This window comes from Doryrhamphus excisus, linkage group LG4, assembly GCF_037039965.1.
Source record: "Doryrhamphus excisus strain RoL-2023G ecotype Guam linkage group LG4, RoL_Dexc_Guam_v1.1, whole genome shotgun sequence".
NCBI lineage: Eukaryota > Metazoa > Chordata > Actinopteri > Syngnathiformes > Syngnathidae > Doryrhamphus > Doryrhamphus excisus.
Window position 1 is genome coordinate 14,761,430 of NC_136360.1, and position 20,708 is coordinate 14,782,137.

The window sequence follows — 20,708 nt, forward strand, 5'->3', positions numbered from 1 at the left end:
TTTCGGAAAAGTCATTCGGAAAGATTCCATTTGGAAAGAGGAAAAACTCCTCATGTAAACGTGGCTATTGCTATTGCTGACAACGAGACCGACTTTGCCCAGCTGTTCAATTCAGATACAGAAGATGAGGACTTTGGTGGATTTGTGGGAGAAGATTCATTAAAAATAAGCTGGGTATTGTTTTGGTGTGTGTATTGTTAAATATTAGAATAAAGTTCACTCAACTCAATTTTGCTTCCTTTACCTTTTTTTGGAGGCCGTATGTTTTAACATGTGCCTTATAATCGGGGTGTGCCGATTATAATAACACGCAGAAAATAAAACCATTTATTGTAACGTATAACCTGCAAGGCATGCTGGGTAGCTTCCTGTTGGAGATGTATGTGCACAGGCTTTCCAGCATTCTCTGAAGGGAGTTAGTGGGTCACTGCATCCCTCCTCCCCCCCTCTGCAGGAAGATTAAATTTGCAAAATGAAAGAAACATGTCTTTCCACAATATCGAACCCTTTTTAGCGCCTTCTTCTTTCATTTCCTGCCAGAAGACACAAATGTGGCAGTGATACGAATGTGTGTGTGTATACATTTAATACGCGAGTGTCAGATAGTTTTGTAATTCACAGCAAATTGCCATATTTTTGTATCAGCACTCCAGTTACTTATTAAAAGAAAAAAAGGATACCAAACGTCTCCTGTCATTTTTGCGAATTCCACAGGGTTGATGCGGGTGAAAGTAGTCACCACTTCCTCTTGCAGCAATGTTTTGTTTTCATTACTAATAACAGTCGGGCTGTATTTTGTAAATGACACTTAAAATGGGGATCAAGCGCCTCCCACTGAGAGCCCTGACAGGACACGCTGAGGTTAGCTCCTGATTATTGGCAGCACTGCTCGAAAAAGAAATACAAACAAGCAAAAAAGGTTCATTCATTGTCACAATGACCTCCAGGACACTGCTGGGCTGTTTTTCTTTTTAAACAAGGACAGCAGTATTTCGGCCCTTTGGCTAAAAAGGCCGCCAGGCAGGTCATATTTCATAACAATGGAGGAGCTAACAGGATGTGAGAACATTTTCCCGTAATCTCGCAGAGCATTGGCAGCACATGGATGAGATTATGAAACACAAACGCAAGTAAGAAGCCTTGAGAGGCCTGCGGGGAACATGTTACTATAGAGCAGGGGTATCCAAATACCAAATACCAAGCCAAAGTAGGACAATTACAGCACAAAGACACAAATCTACAATACAAATAACATATTCAAATGGGTTTTGGGTCAATCGATTTAAATATTTGATCGTGATTAATCGCACTTTGGCTGCAGTTAACAATTAATCGCATTTAATCGCAGATGGAAATAAGTTTTTATCTATAATAAGTAGGGGGAATCTCTTTGTGGTAAACGATTCGATGTGTAAATTTTATGTAAAATTATTATTATTTGGGAACTTTGGTCCATTATTTAAAACAATACAGTCAGCAAGCATATTTTTGTATTTCTATTTTTGTCTATTATTAGCATATTAGCTCTTAAACTCGCCCACAAACGTTCAGCAAAGCCAAAATGTGAGCAAGTGAGACCTCTCACACTAACATGTTTTTGGTTATTTGTGTCAGCTGAAAATAAGATTTGTTTATTTATGATACTGGTTTTAATTTCTAGATTTTTGTAAGTAAAAAGCCTATTTTGGAACATTCAGAAAGGATTATTATTAAAGATTTGCCTCAATGCACCTTTCCTTCATGAAATGTACATAGGGCAATAGTTATAAAACATTTCATCCAAATTGTAAACTTAATGTCATATAATTTCTCTTTTAAAACACATTGAAATACATACAAATTCATCATTATATTACAGTAAATATTATTTTATTACAATACTATTTCCACAGATTCTGAGGCAGGTGAGTTCAATTCTGAATGTATTGAGTCCAAAGAATAAAAAAGGGTGCCCATGAAAAACAGCCAAAGCTGCTGAACGCATAAATTACACTAACAGTACCTGGAAGCAAGGCAGCAGCACAGGGTGGCGTTGCCCACCTTTAAGTACTCAACCAAGGTCATCAACTTCAGGTGCGTTCAGCAGCTCCACCTCCAGCCAGGATCAAGCGATCTGGGAAAAACAAAACAAAACAAACAGGAGGGAGACAGAGGCACAAAGCAAGGACACCCAGACGTGACACATCCCCAAACTGTCACAGTCTTTAATAGCTTTATCCTTAGCTGAACTCATCAAAATACATGATATTCCAAGCCATATAGACAGTACGTATCTCCAAGCTAGGGCTCCTCACTTCCTCATTGTCACCGGGGCAACCGTGAGATGCATTCATGGACACTCCGACAATCATAACGCGCGTGTGTGGTCTCAATAAACAGAAAGCCAAAGAAAAACAATAAGTGAATATTCGTACCTCTAATGTATACTTACCGTGGAAGTACAATTTGATGCATTTACTGTTGAAGTAGATTAACATGTGCTAGCATCAAAACGATAGTTGGAATGTTTTGACATCCCCAGTAGCAGTATACTAGTACAGCAGTGTTTTGTGTTATGAAGTGTATTAAAATAAGAATTATTATTATTATTTTTCTTTAAAATGATGCAATTTTATTTTTAATAACGATATGTGAGTGTAAGTTATGCTTTTCATTATATGTTGGCATTTATAGAAAAACAAAAACCTTATTTGGTGATCAATCAGTGAAGAGAAAAAACTAGAAAATGTTGTCATTTTTAAAAATTAATATTAGGCATTTATTAATGAACAAATTGTTATGGTTTTGAATTGGGTTTTTTAATTGGTATTTTTTTATTGCATCCTGTTTTCATGCATTTGCTAGATTTAGTAATGGTTCAAAAAAATGAAAGTAAGAGTGGCCTGAAGTGAAAGTTATACTCCTATCTGATTGAGCAAGACTTTGCAAAGCTGCACGTCTGAAATCACATTCCTAGCCGTCCAACTGGTTCCATCTTGCTGCAATTATGCAGCATTCAGTGACTTTTTTTATGTCCTAGCCTCATGTTGCTCAAAGACAAAAGCAGCGTTTTTTTTGCATGTGTGTGAGAATACCACACTGAGTTGAAACTGTCCATAAAAGCCAATGAAGTCTCCCTCACACAAACATCTCAAATCTTTCTTGTCATTAAACAAAATACATCTCAGCTCGACACAAGGAAGCCAGGACAATAAAAAACAATTCTTAATACACGTGCAAAAGTCCTGATTTCTTCTTTTTCTGCATCGTTGTCACACCTAAACGTTTCAGATCATCAAACAAATGACAAAGGGAGAAAAAGCTAAATGTCCTTGTGTGAAAAAGTGCCCCCCCTCCCCTCACAACATAATTTAAGTGAGATGAATTGAGATCTATCAATGTGGAAAAGGTTTTAAAGCCATTTCTACAACTTTGGGACTCCAGCCAACTGCAGTAAGAGCCATTATTCACAAATGGCCGGCCAGCCAAAATAACCCCATGAAAACCCCACAAAAGACCACATCAACATCCACACACAACAACATACAAAGAAGTGCAGGCCTCGCTTGCCTCAGTTAAGGTCCGTGTTCATAACTCAACACTGGGCAAAAACGGCCTGCATGGCGGAATTCCAAGACCAAAAGCACTGCTGAACAAAAAGAACATTAAGGCTGGTCTCAATTTGGCCAGAAAACATCTTGATGATCCCCAAGACCTTTGGGAAAATACTCTGTGGTCTGGTGTAAAAGCATTTCATAGCAACAGTAAAACATGGTGGTGGTAGTGTGATGTTCTGCTGCTTCAGGACCCAATCAATGGGAGCATGAATTGTGCTGAAGGAGAATGTGCGGCCATCTGTGGGTGAGCTCAAGCTGAAAGCAACTTGGGTTCCAAAGCAAATGAAGACTTTGGAGTGGCCGTCTTTATCAACAGTACTTAACTGCAGAGAGTATTGGTTGTTTATTTAGTGTTGCATTTATATCAACAAACCCATCTATGTAGACCAACTCATCAAGTCCAGATCCAACATGTTCTTCTGACTAAAAATGGGTGCCATGTGGGGAGGTGTGGCCTCCTAGCCCAATCAGCCAATCACAGGGCACATATAGACAACCATTCCCACTCACATTCATACCTATGGACAATTTGGACTCGCCAATTAACCTAGCATGTTTTTGGAATGCCGAGGGTGGAATCGAACTCAAGTCTGCTAGCCGTGAGGCCTACACACTAACCACTTGTCCACCGTGCAGCCTACATTCTACATAATTTGTCATGAAATAAATGATGACTGGGTTATTAACGAATCAACATTCACCTTAGTAATTAAGCTAAAAAAATTTTAACCCTTTCTGTGTTCGATACTTGTATGCTGTTAGCAAATGGCGCACATTAGCACAGCCAAAGGTACAATCACTTACTGGATGACTTTTCATAAATACAGCATTAAGGAGGACTTTGGATTTGGAATGAAGATTGAGCAAGATTCTTACATAAACAACACGCCAGGGTGGCGTGCACACACAACGTGTCCATTCCTGTGGGAACAGGGTTGGCTTGGCGGGAATGGACAAAAAGCTTATCATTAGCATCAGTGCTGATCAGACACTGGCAGGCGGCTGTCAAAGATTAGCACGGCATTAAGTGGACATGCTAAGTCCAGAAAGAATTTCAATCTGAAAGCAAAAGCACTCCCTTGTGTTCCCAAAGGAAATGTCCTCTTCTACAGACAAACTTACACACATGCACACGCTCCTATTCCTATTGTTTTAATAGTTATGGTTGTGGCAAAAAAAAGTAAAGAAAACCAAAAATCCCTATCTCAAAAAATTTGCATATTGTGATAAAGTTTGTTATTTTCTGTAATGTACTGATAAACATTAGACGTTCATATATTTTAGATTAATTACACACAACTGAAGTAGTTCAAGTCTTTTATTGTTTTTCATATTGATGATTGTGGCAAAAAAGTAAAGAAAAAACAAAAATCCCGAACTCAAACAATTAGCATATTGTGATAAAGTTCATTATTTTCTGTAATGTACTGATAAACATTAGACTTTCATATATTTTAGATTAATTACACACAACTGAAGTAGCCCAAGCCTGTTATTGTTTTAATAGCGATGATTGTGGCAAAAAAGTAAAAAAACCCAAAAATCCCAATTTCAAAAAATTTTGCATATTGTGATGAAGTTCATTATTTTCTGCAATGCTCTGATAAACATTAGACTTTCATATATTTTAGATTAATTACACACAACTGAAGTAGTTCAAACCTTTTGTTTTAAGATTGATGATTGTGGCAAAAAAGTAAAGAAAAACCAAAAATCCCTATCTCAAAAAAATTAGCATATTGTGATAAAGTTCGTTATTTTCTGTAATGCACAGATAAACATTAGACTTTCATATATTTTAGATTAATTACACACAACTGAAGTAGTTCAAGCCTTTTATTTTGTATTTTGTATTAAAAACACTTTTATTGGTCAGATGGAATATGCAATTTTTTTGAGATGGGGATTTTTGATTTTCTTCATCAATATTAAAACAATAAAAGGTTTGAACTACTTCAGTTGTGTGTAATGAATCTAAAATATATAAAAGTCTAATGTTTATCAGTACATTACAGAAAATAACGAACTTTATCACAATATGCAAATTTTTTGAGAAGGGCTAGTATATATACCGTATTTTCTGGACTATAAGTCGCTCCGGAGTATAAGTCACACAAGGCCAAAAATGCATAATTAGGCAGAAAAAAACATACATAAGTCGCACTGGAGCATAAGTATTTTTTTCAGGTAATTAATTCTCCAAACGACTTGACCAAAACAGACATTACGTCCTCTTGGAAGGCAAGTTCTAACAATAAAAGAATAGAGAACAGGCTGAATAGGTGTAAGATATGTTAACACAATAGTTATTCAGCTACATGAAAAATAAACATGAACAGAAAAGGTGTCCAGTGTTTATGTAACATAAACAGTTTTTTCATTTATAAGTCGCTCTGGAGAATAAGTCGCAGGAACAGCCAACCTATAAAAAAAGTGCGACTTATAGTCCGGAAAATACGGTATATATACGTATATATTCTCCAAGTGGGGTTGGGCTTTATTAATAAGCACAAGATTCAACATTTGCTTTAGCGCAATATTGTATGTTCAGTGAGAACCTGGGTGTTGGAAAACCAAGGTTTCATTCAAAATTGTAAGGGTCTCTTTATAAAGACATGCATACCATAAAACGGGGTTTTTCAATCTGCCACCCCCCACCGCCCAACCAACCCCACTTAAGTGGTGAAGGAGTGAGCACCCACATATTCCATTGTGTCAGAGTATAAGACAGACAGCAGAGGGGTTGTGTTTGTCCACAGACGCTACACACCAGTTGGCGGAACTCTTGCACTCATCTGGCCGAAGCGCCGCATAGCCCAAAGCCTCCACAGACCTCCTCTTCTGCACCCGGTGCAGTAGGATGCGGTAAGTACCGGTCAGTGGGCTCTTGGCATCTGAACAGGGGTTGTTTTGCAAATGAAGTGCCAAAATTCCCAGATCAGACATTAGAGTTTTCACCTCTTCTTCTTCTTCACTTAGAACCGGAGCAGCCTGAGCAAAGTGGGCCGGGGACAGCGGCAGGGATACGTAAGGACGAGGGCGCTCGATCCCCCTGAGCCAATCACTGTCTGATATTTGGCGAAGAGAGGAGCGGTCCACTGGTACTGGACGCAACATGCCTTTGATGACAATCTGGCACTGGTCAGACACATAGGCGGGGATGCTGTAGGACCCCTGAAGGATGCAACGCTTCAACCTCCGTAAACTGTCCCCGAAAAAAGGCAAGGTGGTGGTCACCATAAAGTAGAGAAGAATACCTAAAGCCCAGATGTCCGAGTAGCATCCCATATAGCCTTTTTCCCGAAAGAGTTCAGGTGCTGCATACGGAGGGGAGCCACAGAAATTGGTGAGCGGCTCGTTGGGTCCCCTCTCGGTGCTAAAGCCAAAGTCACCCACCTTGATGCAGTAGCTGGTGGTGTAGAATATGTTCTCAGCCTTGAGGTCCCTGTGGATGATGTTGTTGTCGTGCTGAAATGACAACAAAAACTTACATGTTGTGGTTCACTAACATCGTTTTCAGTTGTGTGATTACACAAAAATCCCTAGTTTTAGGATAGTTTAGATGTTGGGGTTAGAATTAGGGTTAGGCTTAGGGTTAGATGTTAAGGTTAGAACAGCAGTTAGTCTCTTCGGGAGGTTTCTGTGATGTATTGCAATGTAAGTTGGATGCATCGTCAAGTAAATTAAACCATAACCTTAACACAGAGCAGGTTAAATAAGCCTCACACACTTACTAAATACATGTCAGTGGAGCCTTATATAGGTTTGCGTGGTTGTTAGCACACAAGGCTAGCAGGCTTCTTGAAATGCTAGCCTCTTGTCACTGTCTAGCTAGTGCTAACATAGTCAAACAAACGTTTGCGTCTCAACACACAACTTACGGTGCGTTTACAGGCCGCCAAACAAAGTGCAAAATCTCAACACCTGACAAAAAACATCATGACAGGAGCATAAAGACATAAACATGTCAATATTGTGTGAGTTTTATAACATGGTACATGTATGCTGTACATTTATTCATTCATTTTCTACCGCTTTTTCCTCACAAGGGTCGCGGGGGTGCTGGAGCCTATCCCAGCTGTCTTCGGGCGAGAGGCGGGGTACACCCTGGACTGGTGGCCAGCCAATCACAGGGCACATATAGACAAACAACCATTCACACTCACATTCATACCTATGGACAATTTGGAGTCACCAATTAACCTAGCATGTTTTTGGAATGTGGGAGGAAACCGGAGTACCCGGAGAAAACCCACGCATGAACGGGGAGAACATGCAAACTCCACACAGAGATGGCCGAGATATTGAACTCGGGTCTCCTAGCTGTGAGGTCTGCATTCTAACCACTTGACGGCCGTGCAGCCCAACTGATGTGATCAATCCATGTCAATTTCACACTTTAAACAATGAACGCCCATTTCTGGTTAGTTCCCAGAGTACGGCGTCACTGATGCTCACCATGTGTTTCACAGCAGACACCACTTGTGCAAAGATCAGCTTGGACTCAAAGTCGGTCAGCTTCCCCCTCGTGGTGATACGAGAGAACAGGTCGCCGCCGCTGCCGTACTCCATCACCAGGTAGAGCTTCCTGCTGGTCTCCATCACCTCGTACAGACGCACTACGTTGGGGTGGCACAGCTTTTCCATGCAGCGGATTTCTGAGAAGGCAAAAGGCTCGCCTCCCTTTTCCAGACGCTGCTTGTCCATGATCTTCACTGCTACTCTTTCTGCGGAAATGACAGGAGAGGAGATTCACTGTGTTAATAGTTATCCTCCCTATCCGTGTGGAAGTGGTAAGTTTTTGGCTATTTAAGTTTAAAGGAAATAACTTGAAGGCTACCGTTTAGGTCGCTAGCTCTCTAGTTTGCGAGTTAGCATGTGTCTCAAGACCCTGCAGTTGCGCAATATGTTGTAAATAAAAAGAGTATAAATGTGACTATAGTCGTGCTTTGTCATGTCTACAGGACTCTAATAATGCTTTGTTAATTTTAATCTGAAAAAAATATTTTGTCTACCCACCAACTATATGTGGTTTCTTAAGTTTTTATTATTTGTTGTTTTATTATTATTATTATTATATTTATTTATTTATTACTGATTGATTGATTTTCTTTATTTTTGATTTGTTTATTTATTTTTCATCTTATTTTGTGTAGAAAAATAAGATATTTGAGAACAGTGGAATGTTTTATCAGAGCTTTTATTGTAGAAAACTGGAACCAAAGCGAAGTTTTTTTTAAAAAAATGCTTTTGAATAAATGCATTTTTTTTGTTTTTTTTTTTTGGAAAACCTGATGCGGCCCAGTCTCACCCAGACCCGAGCTCCAGTGGCCCCCAAGTAAATTGAGTTTGAGACCCCTGGTCTAAAAGGTGAAGAGCAAGCACTAAGAAGCAAGCACAATAATGAACAGGAGCTACTGTACCTTTGGTCAAAGCGTGGATGCCCAATCTGACAGAGGAGAAGTTACCCTGTCCAACCTCTCCGCGTAGCTCGTAGAATCCAACCCTGCGCCCGAGGATGATGTCGTTGACCATCCTCTCGTTGTGTGCTAGGTCGTAGACTGCCCTCTCAAATGGCGCCTGCCGCATCCTCTCAGCATCGCTCAGCTGCGGGATGACTCTTCTCACAGAAACAGCAAAAGCAGAAGGTGGCGGATTGGGGATCTTTTCCAGCTTCTGCGACTCATCTTTGGCTTTTTTATGGCCGTTCTGCTTGGGCCAAAGCTTTGTTTTCAAGGCTTTTGGAAAAAGAAGACACAAAAGGAACAATGTTTGAAATTATCATGACTTTTTCAGGCATCTGAACCCAACAGGCACTAGCGCAGGGGTCTCAAACACGCAGCCCGCGGGCCTAATGTGGCCCGCAGGACACTAGTTTGAGGCCCCCGCCTTGATATGAAAGTTTAATGTTAGTGCGGCCCGCGCAAGTTTGATATGGATGCTGTATGGTATCATGTACCCAGAAAAAAAATTATTACGTTTGATTAATGTTCATGTTAAAGGTTAAATAACCTTAATAGTTGTTAATAGTTAATAATAATGTTAGTAGTTATCCTCCCTATCCGTGTGGAAGTGGTAAGTTTTTGGCTATTTAAGTTTAAAGGAAATAACTTGAAGGCTACCGTTTAGGTCGCTAGCTCTCTAGTTTGCGAGTTACGTAGCATGTGTCTCAAGACCCTGCAGTTGCGCAATATGTTGTAAATAAAAAGAGTATAAATGTGACTATAGTCGTGCTTTGTCATGTCTACAGGGCTCTAATAATGCTTTGTTCATTTTAATCTGAAAAAAAATAATTTGTCTAGCCACCAACTATATGTGGTTTCTTAAGTTTTATTATTATTGTTATTATATTTATTTATTACTGATTGATTTTCTTTATTCTTGATTTGTTTATTTATTTTTCATCTTATTTTGTGCAGAAAAATAAAAATTAAGATATTTGAGAACAGTGGAATGTTTTATCAGAGCTTTAATTGTAGAAAATTTGGAACCAAAGCGTGTTTTAAATTTTTTTTGTTTTTAATAAATGCGTTTTTTTGTTTTTTTTTTGGAAAACCTGATGCGGCCCAGTCTCACCCAGACCTGAGCTCCAGTGGCCCCCAAGTAAATTGAGTTTGAGACCCCTGTCCTAGCGGGTTCACTCTGTATCTGTCTGTGTAGTAGAATGGATGGAGAGAGCTACTAGCTACTACTGTAGCAGCAGTTAGCTTCCTGAGTCAATATATGCTAACATGAATGACAACACAAAGATGATTTTAAGTTTTTAAGTTGAATGCCACAGCCTCAATGTGGGACTATCCATCCGTTTTTTATGCTGCTTATCCTCACCAGGGTCGTGGGTGTATGCCGCTCTAAAAAATGTGTACTTGTTCTTCCAAATGTGGAGTGTGTCTTGCCGGAAAGTATTACAGTGTTGTTTCATACACACCAATACTCATGTCATTTGGCGGCCCGCCACAAATACATTTGGACAGAATAGATTTTTAGAGAATAAGGCAGCAGTGTCGCAGACACAACATTTGGTTGCTATATTTGGCCAGTAATCAGACCCTCCAGATAATCTTTTTCAAAAAAGCAACTAGCGACAAATCTAATGAAGAGATTAGTGGAGAGTCTGAAAGCACGTATCGCTCTTCCAGCCAACGCTGCTCCCCTGGCTCTATTTTCTATGGGAAATTTGTCTCATTACGTATCTGTTAGAAATATATATATACTGTATATATGTTTATTTTTCCTGTCTCTCCTACCTTGTCTTCTTTGTTTAATTTTTATGTCATTGAGTTCATTATTACATTTTTGCAGAGCTGCTGGAAATGCACATATCTCTTGGAGATGAATAAAGTATCTATCTATCTATCCATCCATCAGCCGTCCATCCATCCTTCTATCATAGTGTACATTCATCCATCATACTGTATATCCATCCATCCAAATATCTATCCATCATCCATCTATCATACCTCCATCCGTCCATCTATGCATCTATCTATCATCCATCTATTTATCATACAGCCATCCATCTATCATAATGTCCATCCACCCATCTATCATACTGTACATGCACCCACCCGACATGCACCCACCCACCCATCTATCATACAGTCCATCCATCACTGTACATGCATCCATCTATCATACTGTGTAGCCATCCATCCAATCTATCATGCATGAATCCATCATACTGTACATCCATCCATCCAAAAATCCATCTATCATGCTGTTCATCCATCCATCTATCATGCTGTTTATCCATCCATCCAATCTATCACACATCCATCATACTGTACATCCATCCATCCATCCACCCAACAATCCATCTATCATACTGTACATCCTTCCATCTATCATGCTGTTCATCCATCCATCTATCATGCTGTTTATCCATCCATCCAATCTATCATACATCCATCATTACTGTACATCCACCCATCCTCCAATCCATCTATCATACTGTTTATCCATCCATCCAATCTATCATACATCCATCATACTGTACATCCATCCATCCATCCATACAACAATCCATCTATCATACTGTACATCCTTCCATCTATCATGCTGTTTATCCATCCATCCAATCTATCATACATCCATCATACTGTACATCCATCCATCCATCCATCCATCTATCATACTGTACATCCATCCATCCATCCATCCATCTATCATACTGCACATCCATCCATGTCGATTTTACTCTTCATGTTTTTGACTGATTCTTTTCCAATGCGTCATGGCCAATTCCATTGAGGGAAAGGATTTGGGTTTTTTAAGGTCCAGTATGAGAGTGTCACATCTAATTAGTGAAGGCTACTGGTGTTGAAAGCCAGGTCATGAGAAAGGCCTACCAGACTACATTTGGGTTCCTTTTGTCATGTGCTATAATTGTCATTGTGGTACCTGTACTGTACTGTACTGAATGCAGTGTTGTAGGGGTTTTCCCAAGGGTAAACACAGCCACTTTTCCAAGAAATGTCTTCCACAAAGTAAATGTGTGGAAATCCAGAGTGAAAGCAAATATTGACAGTTTGCCGCATTCTTGTTTACAACTACAGGAAATTTTCTTTTATTCAGTTTACATCATCACTATGATTAAATTGATACATTTTCAAACACAAGGTAGAGAAAGAAACACATTACACATCTCCAATCTTACAATGTTGGTAACATTGTAGTCACATGACACTGTGCACAAATATATCTTCAAAGAAAACTAATAAATGCAATACATTTCAATATCTGTGTGAATATATATATATATATATATATATATATATATATATATATATATACACAAAATAACTGCACGCGATCAAGATAGTTTCTATGGCTGGAATTCTATTGGAAGAGCGCCACTCTGTGGATGCTTCAGGTATTTCACCACAAGAATTCAAAGTAGTGGACATTATTCATTCATTTTCTACCGCTTATCCTCACTAGGGTCGCGGGGTGCTGGAGCCTATCCCAGCTGTCTTCGGGCGAGAGGCGGTGTACACCCTGGACTGGTGGCCAGCCAATCACAGGTAACATATAGACAAACAACTCACATTCATACAGATGGACAATTTGGAGTCACTAATTAACTGCATGCTAACCACTCATCCACCGTGCAGCCGTAATGGAAATAATTTTGATTAAAATAAAATGTTATATTCCATTAGTTTCTTCATAGTGTATGTCAACAATATGCTACGTTTTTGCCTTTAATTTTGCCCAACCCCTAAAACACCAGTAAAAACAATGTTTCTCTAAACAGCAGTCGTAGGAGAAAAGCCAAGCAAGAGAAATAAATATACCTGCATGTTGTGAGTCCTTCATACTGTCTCTCAGGCTGCAACACTTGACTGCGACTGAACATGTGAAGCTATCTTCATTAGACAATCCTATTAAGGAAGAGCATTAGTGGGCCTTCTCACTGGCTCTGACACCAGCTCAAAGCATGGAAATGCTGCATACACAAGTTTTACACAGTCAACCATTCGTGGGTTTTAATAACTGCATCGCTGATGGTCAACAACAACAATGGCTTTGGAGTATTTGTTGAACCAGTTATGAAAATGTGTTTTTTTGACAGATGCATTTATCATGCCTGACAGATTGGCAGTTGTATTTTTATGATTGATTTTATGATTGATGCACATTGGGAGTATACCACCAAAGTGGCTCGACAACCCAGGCCTTGTGCTCAAGATGCAGCTCAACAAAACCCAAGTTCCCAAAGCTAAACGCTACCACAGCAGCGGTTGTCAAGTCCGCTTCTAAGCTTTGTACTCATTCACACAGACGTCATATTATTCTACTTAAGCTCAAAAGCGAAGGCATCCCAGCCAGCTTAGTTTACACAAGACAAGCAAGCCAACAGAACAAGGGCGTACCACTGTTAAAATAATGCTGAGCATGTAAATACACATCTTTTAATAACAACTTGTAAGACTGATGATTATATAACTATAGTATAGTTACAGTATATATTAATAGAGTCGTATGGTATAGTTACTATATACGTTGTTCATAATAGACTAGTAGGTTATAGTAACTACCTACTAGTCTATTATTAAGAACATATAACACTGATACTGAACTGAACTATACGCTAGTAGTCTATTATTAACATTGCTCTAAATAAATTGTGACACTGTCTTCCAATTACACAGTGAAACAGCGAACCCAATTTAAAATGACGTTTGGACAAAACCTGGTTATGAGTTACCATGGCGATATAGCTTCTTTGAAGGAGAGCCGAACCGGCATTACCCTCAAAATAAGTAAAATAAATAACTAAATATATATATAAAAGTGAAATAATAAAACAAATGCATAAAGATGTGGACGTTTTGTATCAATATTAAAGACAAATACATTACCATTGAGCCTGTGTGATGAAAGTATTTATAGCTTTAAACGCTCTTAAGGCAGCAAAACATTTTCGATGGAGTGCACTTCCGGCCAATGGCAAAGCGTTAGTTTCCCGTGAAGCCAATCACAGACGACATTTTAGTTGGCGGGAGAGGAAAAGGCGGGACATATGCAAAGCTTTTTGACCAATCAGCGCACGGTAAACTCAGGGACACCGGAAACACATGCTAATGTTCGCCTGTTTTGTCACGACAAAAGATATACTTTTGGCTACAGTGGAAGAAAGGAAAAAATGGCAGCGACACTAGCGTCGCCTGTCACCCACACGGAGCTGGAGCCTGACCGCTGTGGAAGCGAGGAAGAAAGTCGGGGGTGCGCTAAGACGACGGAGGAGATGACGGGCCTCGCGGCCACAGGGGGTCATAGCCGGCTCTCCAAACTACCGCTGGCGCGAATCAAGGCCTTGATGAAGACCGACCCAGACGTGTCCCTAGCCAGCCAGGAGTCCGTCTTTATCATCGCTAAAGCCACGGTAAACAACACTGTCTCTAATGGTGTTCATGAGGCGATTCATTATCGCGATGTTTAGCTCCTACGTGATTTGCCATACAGAAGTGCCTTCGTAGTAAAAAAAAAAAGTTAAACATAAATAGCCAATAAAAATAAAAAAAAAACATTCATTCATTATAACGGGTATTTAACGACAATAACGCACCAAAAAATACAATAAGCAATATAAAGCAAAGGTTGGTACAGTATACAGTGAAGAAAATAAGTATTTGAACACCCTGCTATTTTGCTATTTCTCCCACTTAGAAATCATGGAGGGGTCTGAAATTTTCATCGTAGGTGCATGTCCACTGTGAGAGAGATAAACTAAAAAGAAAAATCCAGAAATCACAATGCATGATTTTTTAACAATTTATTTGTGTGATACAGCTGCAAATAAGTATTTGAACACCTGTGTATCATCTAGAATTCTGACCCTGAAAGACCTGTTAGTCTGCCCATTAGAAGTCCACCTGCACTCCATGTATCATCCTGAATCAGATGCACCTGTTTGAGGTCGTTAGCTGCATAAAGACACCTGTCCACCCCATACAATCAGTAAGACTTTAACTTGTAACATGGCGAAGACCAAAGAGCTGTCCAAAGACACCAGAGACAAAATTGTACACCTCCACAAGGCTGGAAAGGGCTACGGAGCAATTACCAAGCAGCTTGGTGAAAAAAGGTCCACTGTTGGAGCTATCATTAGAAAATGGAAGAAGCTAAACATGACGGTCAATCTCAATCGGAGTGGAGCCCCATGCAAGATATCACCTCGTGGGGTCTCAATGATTCTAAGAAAGGTGAGGAATCAGCCCAGAACTACACGACAGGACTTGGTCAATGACCTGAAAAGAGCTGGGACCACCGTTTCCAAGGTTACTGTAGGTAATACACTAAGACGTCATGATGTGAAATCATGCATGGCACGAAAGGTTCCCCTGCTTAAACCAGCACATGTCAAGGCCCGTCTTAAGTTTGCATATGACCATTTGGATGATACAGAGGAGTCATGGGAGAAAGTTTTATGGTCAGATGAGACCAAAATAGAACTTTTTGGTCATAATTCCAATAAGCGTGTTTGGAGGAAGAAGAATGAAGAGTACAATCCGAAGAACACCATCCCTACTGTGAAGCATGGGGGTGGTAGCATCATGCTTTGGGGGTGTTTTTCTGCACATGGGACAGGACGAGTGCACTGCATTAAAGAGAGGATGACTGGGGCCGTGTATTGTGAGATTTTGGGGAACAACCTCCTTCCCTCTGTCAGAGCATTGAAGATGGGTCGTGGCTGGGTCTTCCAACACGACAACGACCCGAAGCACACAGCCAGGAAAACCAAGGAGTGGCTCCGTAAGAAGCATATCAAGGTTCTAGCATGGCCCAGCCAGTCTCCAGACCTGAACCCAATCGAAAATCTTTGGAGGGAGCTCAAACTCCGTGTTTCTCAGCGACAGCCCAGAAACCTGACTGATCTAGAGAAGATCTGTGTGGAGGAGTGGGCCAAGATCCCTCCTGCAGTGTGTGCAAACCTGGTGAAAAACTACAGGAAACGTTTGACCTCTGTAATAGCAAACAAAGGCTACTGTACCAAATATTAACATTCATTTTCTCAGGTGTTCAAATACTTATTTGCAGCTGTATCACACAAATAAATTGTTAAAAAATCATGCATTGTGATTTCTGGATTTTTCTTTTTAGTTTATCTCTCTCACAGTGGACATGCACCTACGATGAAAATTTCAGACCCCTCCATGATTTCTAAGTGGGAGAAATAGCAAAATAGCAGGGTGTTCAAATACTTATTTTCTTCACTGTAAATATCTCATAAATTATCAGAAAGATGAAATATTTGAATTAGAATTTCTAAAGTTTTACCAGCTTTCCCAGTAACCTCATTAATTCACTTAATCTCTCAATGTACAATATTCTATAATGTACAGTACATTTCCATGCTTGTATGGCGGTAAAACTAGTATGGGGCAGAGGGGAATTGCAAATGAAAGTGATGTCCTTTTTAAAGTCAATACCTTCAGGATTTTCCCACAGGTACATAAGATCAGATTCTACTGATGTTGTATGTGTAACGAGTGCTTGATACTGAAAGTTGTTACAAATGGACAGATACAAATAGAAACATACTTACAACATGTTCATTCTATGGCTGCTGACAGATAAAAAAAATATATGGCGTATTTGCTGCTGCCTGTCCAACAGGAGTTGTTTGTTGAGATGATCGCCAAAGATGCTTTGGTGTATGCACAGCAAGGGAAGAGGAAAACGCTGCAAAGAAAAGACTTAGGTGAGTGCACAGAAATACTTGAAATAATCCTTTCAGTCAGTGAAGAATTTGCTGAAGTCAGCCAAGCAAAATCTAGCATTATTGTTACACAGTGAAGTATGCGGTATGTGTATTTTTGACTAACTTAGAATTATTGCTAAGGATATTTGAAAATCACTTCTTTTCCTTGGTGTGTCTGCAGATAATGCCATTGAGGCCGTAGATGAATTTGCATTTCTGGAAGGTGAGTGTCATGTGACGAAAATTAAACAGTCTAATCTGTAGAGCAGCCATCAGAAAATGGTGCACGCAGGTTCAGATTCTTTATCGACCACCTAAAGTGAATGGGAAATATAATAACTAGGGCTGCAATGATTATTCAGATAATTAAAATACCTCAATTACAAACAGTCGAGGGGGTGAACGCCATTGTGATAATGTGTTTTTCCTCATGGGCTTGTTTCTTCATTTGTTATTGCGTGACTCGGTGACTAGTGGCTTAAGTTTTTGTTGTGTTACCTTTATTTCAACTATGTTTTGGTTATGGTTTTTAAATAATTGTCTCTGTTTGTTGTATCTTTAATGGTTGCTAAGCCCTGAACTGAACTAATTAATGATCTTTTACCAACGAGACTCTGGGAACTGTCAACCTCCATGAAAGTATTATTTTGTTTCCTTTTTACCAAAAAAATGGCGTACAGTAAACAACTTAAGTAAAAGCTGTGGTTTTGTGTTAGTTAGTTAGTTAAATGGGTAAAAAAAAAACTTGTCAGTGTGGACCTAACTGTATTTCTTTCCCTTTTCTCTTCATTATAACGAGAGAAAGCAAGTTGTATGAGCTAGCTTACAATGCTATCATTGGGACACACACTACCGAACAAAAAACTTAAACCAAAAAAAAACAAAAAACCTCAGTGTTCCCTTTCCATAACTGACCTGTATATTAACCCAGCTACAGCCAGTATCACAGCGTCTTGGTATAGGTGTTGTGAGTAAAGTCTCAGCGTCACTCACAACGCCTCCAGTGACTCCCGAGTAACGCTCCCTAATCATAAATTTTAATTTATAACACACTTTACATCAAATAAATTCTCTCAAAGTGGAAATGCAGCAATGTTGTTAGTTCGGAAAAGTTAAGCTAGGTTATCAATCATGCCTCACATATATATAGTTGAAGGTTATGGCAATAAGCCCAATAGTTGGTCGAGTCTGAGATTATTTCACAAGCTAGCAACAAAACAACTGGACTGAAGGACAGGACACCAGCTCTCAACTTAGACCCAACATGCTCTACTACTGGCTGGCATTGACTTCATCAACCATTAAAGATACAGTAAACTGAGACAAAAACAGCTGAAATCAAGCCAACACAACAAAAATGTAAGCCAAAGACGCCACTAGCCACTTGGTCGGGCAATAATAAATTAACAAAGTACATGAGGCCATGGCATGATCAAACAGTAACTTTTCCATTTACATCCTGTGTGCAGGTGACATACACGCGTTACAACACGAGCGTTTCCTCAAAGCAGAAAAAAAATAAAATTTGAATAATCTTTGCAAAAATTGCATAAATGGACCTTGCCATTCCTGCCATAGAGTTTCTCTAATGTTGCCATTATTTCCCATTTTTTGTGATTCCAGGTACATTAGATTGAATGATGCTTCAGGAGATGAGAACAACACAACTGCAGCCATTTTTGTTATATGGACACGATCAACATATTTTCTTTAAAACATTTTCAACAGCATGCTTAACTGGTTCTGCTTGGGTTCTATACATGTTTGGATGGTTCTGGTTGGGTTCTATACATGTTTGAATGGTTCCATCTGGGTTCTATATGGGTTTGAATGGTCATCTTTCGTTGTTTACATTGACAATTTTCTCCCATCGTATGTAATAAAAATGACCATTACCATTATGTGTACATTTAATGTAAATATTCGTGAAATGTTGCTATGTGTCAAATAAAGTTTAATGGAACCTCAGTAAACTTGGATGTTTATTTGACACACATACATAGACAGTAATAAAAAGAGCAGAGAAGACTAGTACTGCTTAATGTGTACTGTATTTAGTACTTAATGGTAATGGTTTAGTAGTAGGAAGTAGGAACATGCAAAGCTTATTGAATCCTACCCCTCCATCTATTACTTTCACGATCTGTAACTGTTACATTTGTTCACTTCCTGCCTTCCTGATATATTAACACATACTAAAGTGTAAGGTGATGTAACCATATGATGACATAATAGGCAGAAAAATAGTTCTTCATGCGAGCTGCTAACCCACCGTGAATCACCATCTTATCATGGTGGAGGGGTTTGAGTGCCCAAGTAATCCTAGGGGCTATGTTGTCTGCGCCAGGTAGGGCGCCCAAGGCAAACAAGTCCTAGGTTATGGGCCAGACCAAGAATGACTTATGAAAAATGCAAAAGGAGGATCTACACCTCACCCGGATGTGGTATACTGGGGCCTCATTCTGGGTCAGGTCTGGGGGAGGGGCTCGCAGGTGAGCACCTGGTGGTTGGGCCTTCATCCGTGGGGTCTGCCTGGGCCCAGCCTGAAGAAACCACACAGGATCCCTCCCTTGTGCACCCACCACATGTGGAGGCAAGCATAATGGTCTGGTGTAATGTGTTTTGGGTGGTGGTTGAGGAAGGGCGCAGGGGTGACCTGGTCTTTGGCGGCCAATGTCACTTCTCTAGCTGGGAAGGAGCCCAAACTTGTGCAAAAGTTTGAGACATAGTCGGACTCACCTCAACCCACAGTTTGGTTTCTGGAACCAAACTACTCCAGATGGGCCGGTCTCACAGCTGGCCTAGCCTCGGTGTCCTTCCGGTGAAACTAAAGGAGGTGTCTGCGGACCGGGAAGTCTAGACTTCTCTACTGAGACTGCTGCCCCTGTGACCCAAACCTGGATAAGTGGATGAGGACTTGGGAGTGGGACCAATCAAACCAGAGTGGGTGTGTCCAGAGGCGGGGCGTGGAATAAATGAAAATATAGCGTTTTGGAAATCCAATGAAATCCAGCTGGAATAGGTGCATATTGTGGAAGATCTCGAAAGCTTTCTGTGTTGGTTATTGTGTGTAGCTGCTCTATGGGAGTCAACTACTCAATACAAAGGGCCCAAAATGAGCATCATTGTAATTATAATGATTATTATTGTAATAATAATTATTCTTAAATTCTTGTAGCTATTTTTGTTCCATAGCAAAGATTAGAGCAACTGTCTGCCTTGTGCATTTTATCCCTGAGAAGTCCCTTCCAGGTACAGCGAGATCTCTATTAGAAGAAAGAAAAGCAAGTGATCTGAGCTGCACTACCCCGACCACAACCCCCTCCTCCCTCTAAGAGGAAGACGTTAGCGTTTGACTCCAACTTTTATTTGATTGCTGGCATTTTTGAGAGTGTGCACACCTTGACAGGAGATATTTTAATCGCTACAGAGCTATGCAGAAAATGTCCCTGGCTCAACAAGCAAACCTGTGTTCATGTGGAAGGTATGTTTTTGCAGCTGAGATTCCAACCTGATTTCTTGGGTCACATTCTTGAACCCATCCCCAACGTGTGCCCACACACACACACACACACGCACGCACGGACATACTTGTACTCCATCCTCAACCCTTCACTGCTCCCATGGCTCAAATAAGAAGGCCATATTGTTACCTTGCTCTCTGAATAGTTCCTCAGTTTGCCCAGAGAGCAAAAAAAACATCTTCAACTGAGTGAAGTGTACTGTACTATATATCAGCCAAAAAACAGTTCCACAATGTGCTAATTAAAGATGACCTGTGATGCTTTTTCCACTTTTCTGACCTATAAATGAAGTTAGAAGCTTGTATTCTCGTGTTAAACCATGCCAAGGTTTCATATAATGAGGTTTGTACATTTGGAAGTGAGCCCTGAAAGACGTTTGGG

General features: G+C 40.0%; 2 protein-coding genes across 4 annotated transcripts; one reads left to right on the plus strand and one right to left on the minus strand.

Moving 5' to 3' along the window:
* Positions 1-4,815: 4,815 nt before the first annotated feature.
* Positions 4,816-14,577, minus strand: LOC131129876 (serine/threonine-protein kinase NIM1). 3 transcript variants are annotated; one of them, XM_058073807.2, is made up of 5 exons: positions 13,961-14,577; positions 12,893-12,979; positions 9,020-9,334; positions 8,055-8,323; positions 4,817-7,064 (listed from the first exon to the last, which is right to left on the minus strand). In XM_058073807.2, exons 2-5 carry the CDS (start codon positions 12,912-12,914, stop codon positions 6,312-6,314), a joined length of 1,359 nt encoding a protein of 452 aa, XP_057929790.2. In that variant the 5' UTR covers positions 12,915-12,979; positions 13,961-14,577; the 3' UTR covers positions 4,817-6,311. The 3 variants fall into 3 exon arrangements, with proteins under 3 accessions (XP_057929792.2, XP_057929790.2, XP_078646391.1); XM_058073809.2 differs by lacking the exon at positions 12,893-12,979 and having other exon boundaries at positions 4,816-7,064; XM_078790265.1 differs by lacking the exon at positions 13,961-14,577 and having other exon boundaries at positions 12,893-13,620.
* pole4 (polymerase (DNA-directed), epsilon 4, accessory subunit) lies at positions 14,131-18,776 on the plus strand. The gene is made up of 4 exons (XM_058073811.2): positions 14,131-14,484; positions 16,719-16,803; positions 16,985-17,026; positions 18,427-18,776. The coding sequence occupies exons 1-4, from the start codon at positions 14,245-14,247 to the stop codon at positions 18,438-18,440; spliced, it is 381 nt and encodes a 126-aa protein (XP_057929794.2). The 5' UTR covers positions 14,131-14,244; the 3' UTR covers positions 18,441-18,776.
* Positions 18,777-20,708: the final 1,932 nt, after the last annotated feature.

What these genes read in the sequence shown, in the direction of transcription:
- pole4 (XM_058073811.2), top strand. Translation starts at nt 14,245, where the DNA reads ATGGCAGCGACACTAGCGTCGCCTGTCACCCACACGGAGCTGGAGCCT. An exon ending in TTATCATCGCTAAAGCCACG is followed by an intron (nt 14,485 to 16,718) that starts GTAAACAACACT and finishes CCTGTCCAACAG; the next exon opens with GAGTTGTTTGTTGAGATGAT. An exon ending in GCTGCAAAGAAAAGACTTAG is followed by an intron (nt 16,804 to 16,984) that starts GTGAGTGCACAG and finishes GTGTGTCTGCAG; the next exon opens with ATAATGCCATTGAGGCCGTA.
- LOC131129876 (XM_058073807.2), bottom strand. Translation starts at nt 12,914, where the DNA reads ATGAAGGACTCACAACATGCAG. An exon ending in GAAGGACTCACAACATGCAG is followed by an intron (nt 9,335 to 12,892) that starts GTATATTTATTT and finishes TTTTTCCAAAAG; the next exon opens with CCTTGAAAACAAAGCTTTGG. An exon ending in TGTCTGCTGTGAAACACATG is followed by an intron (nt 7,065 to 8,054) that starts GTGAGCATCAGT and finishes TTGTCATTTCAG; the next exon opens with CACGACAACAACATCATCCA.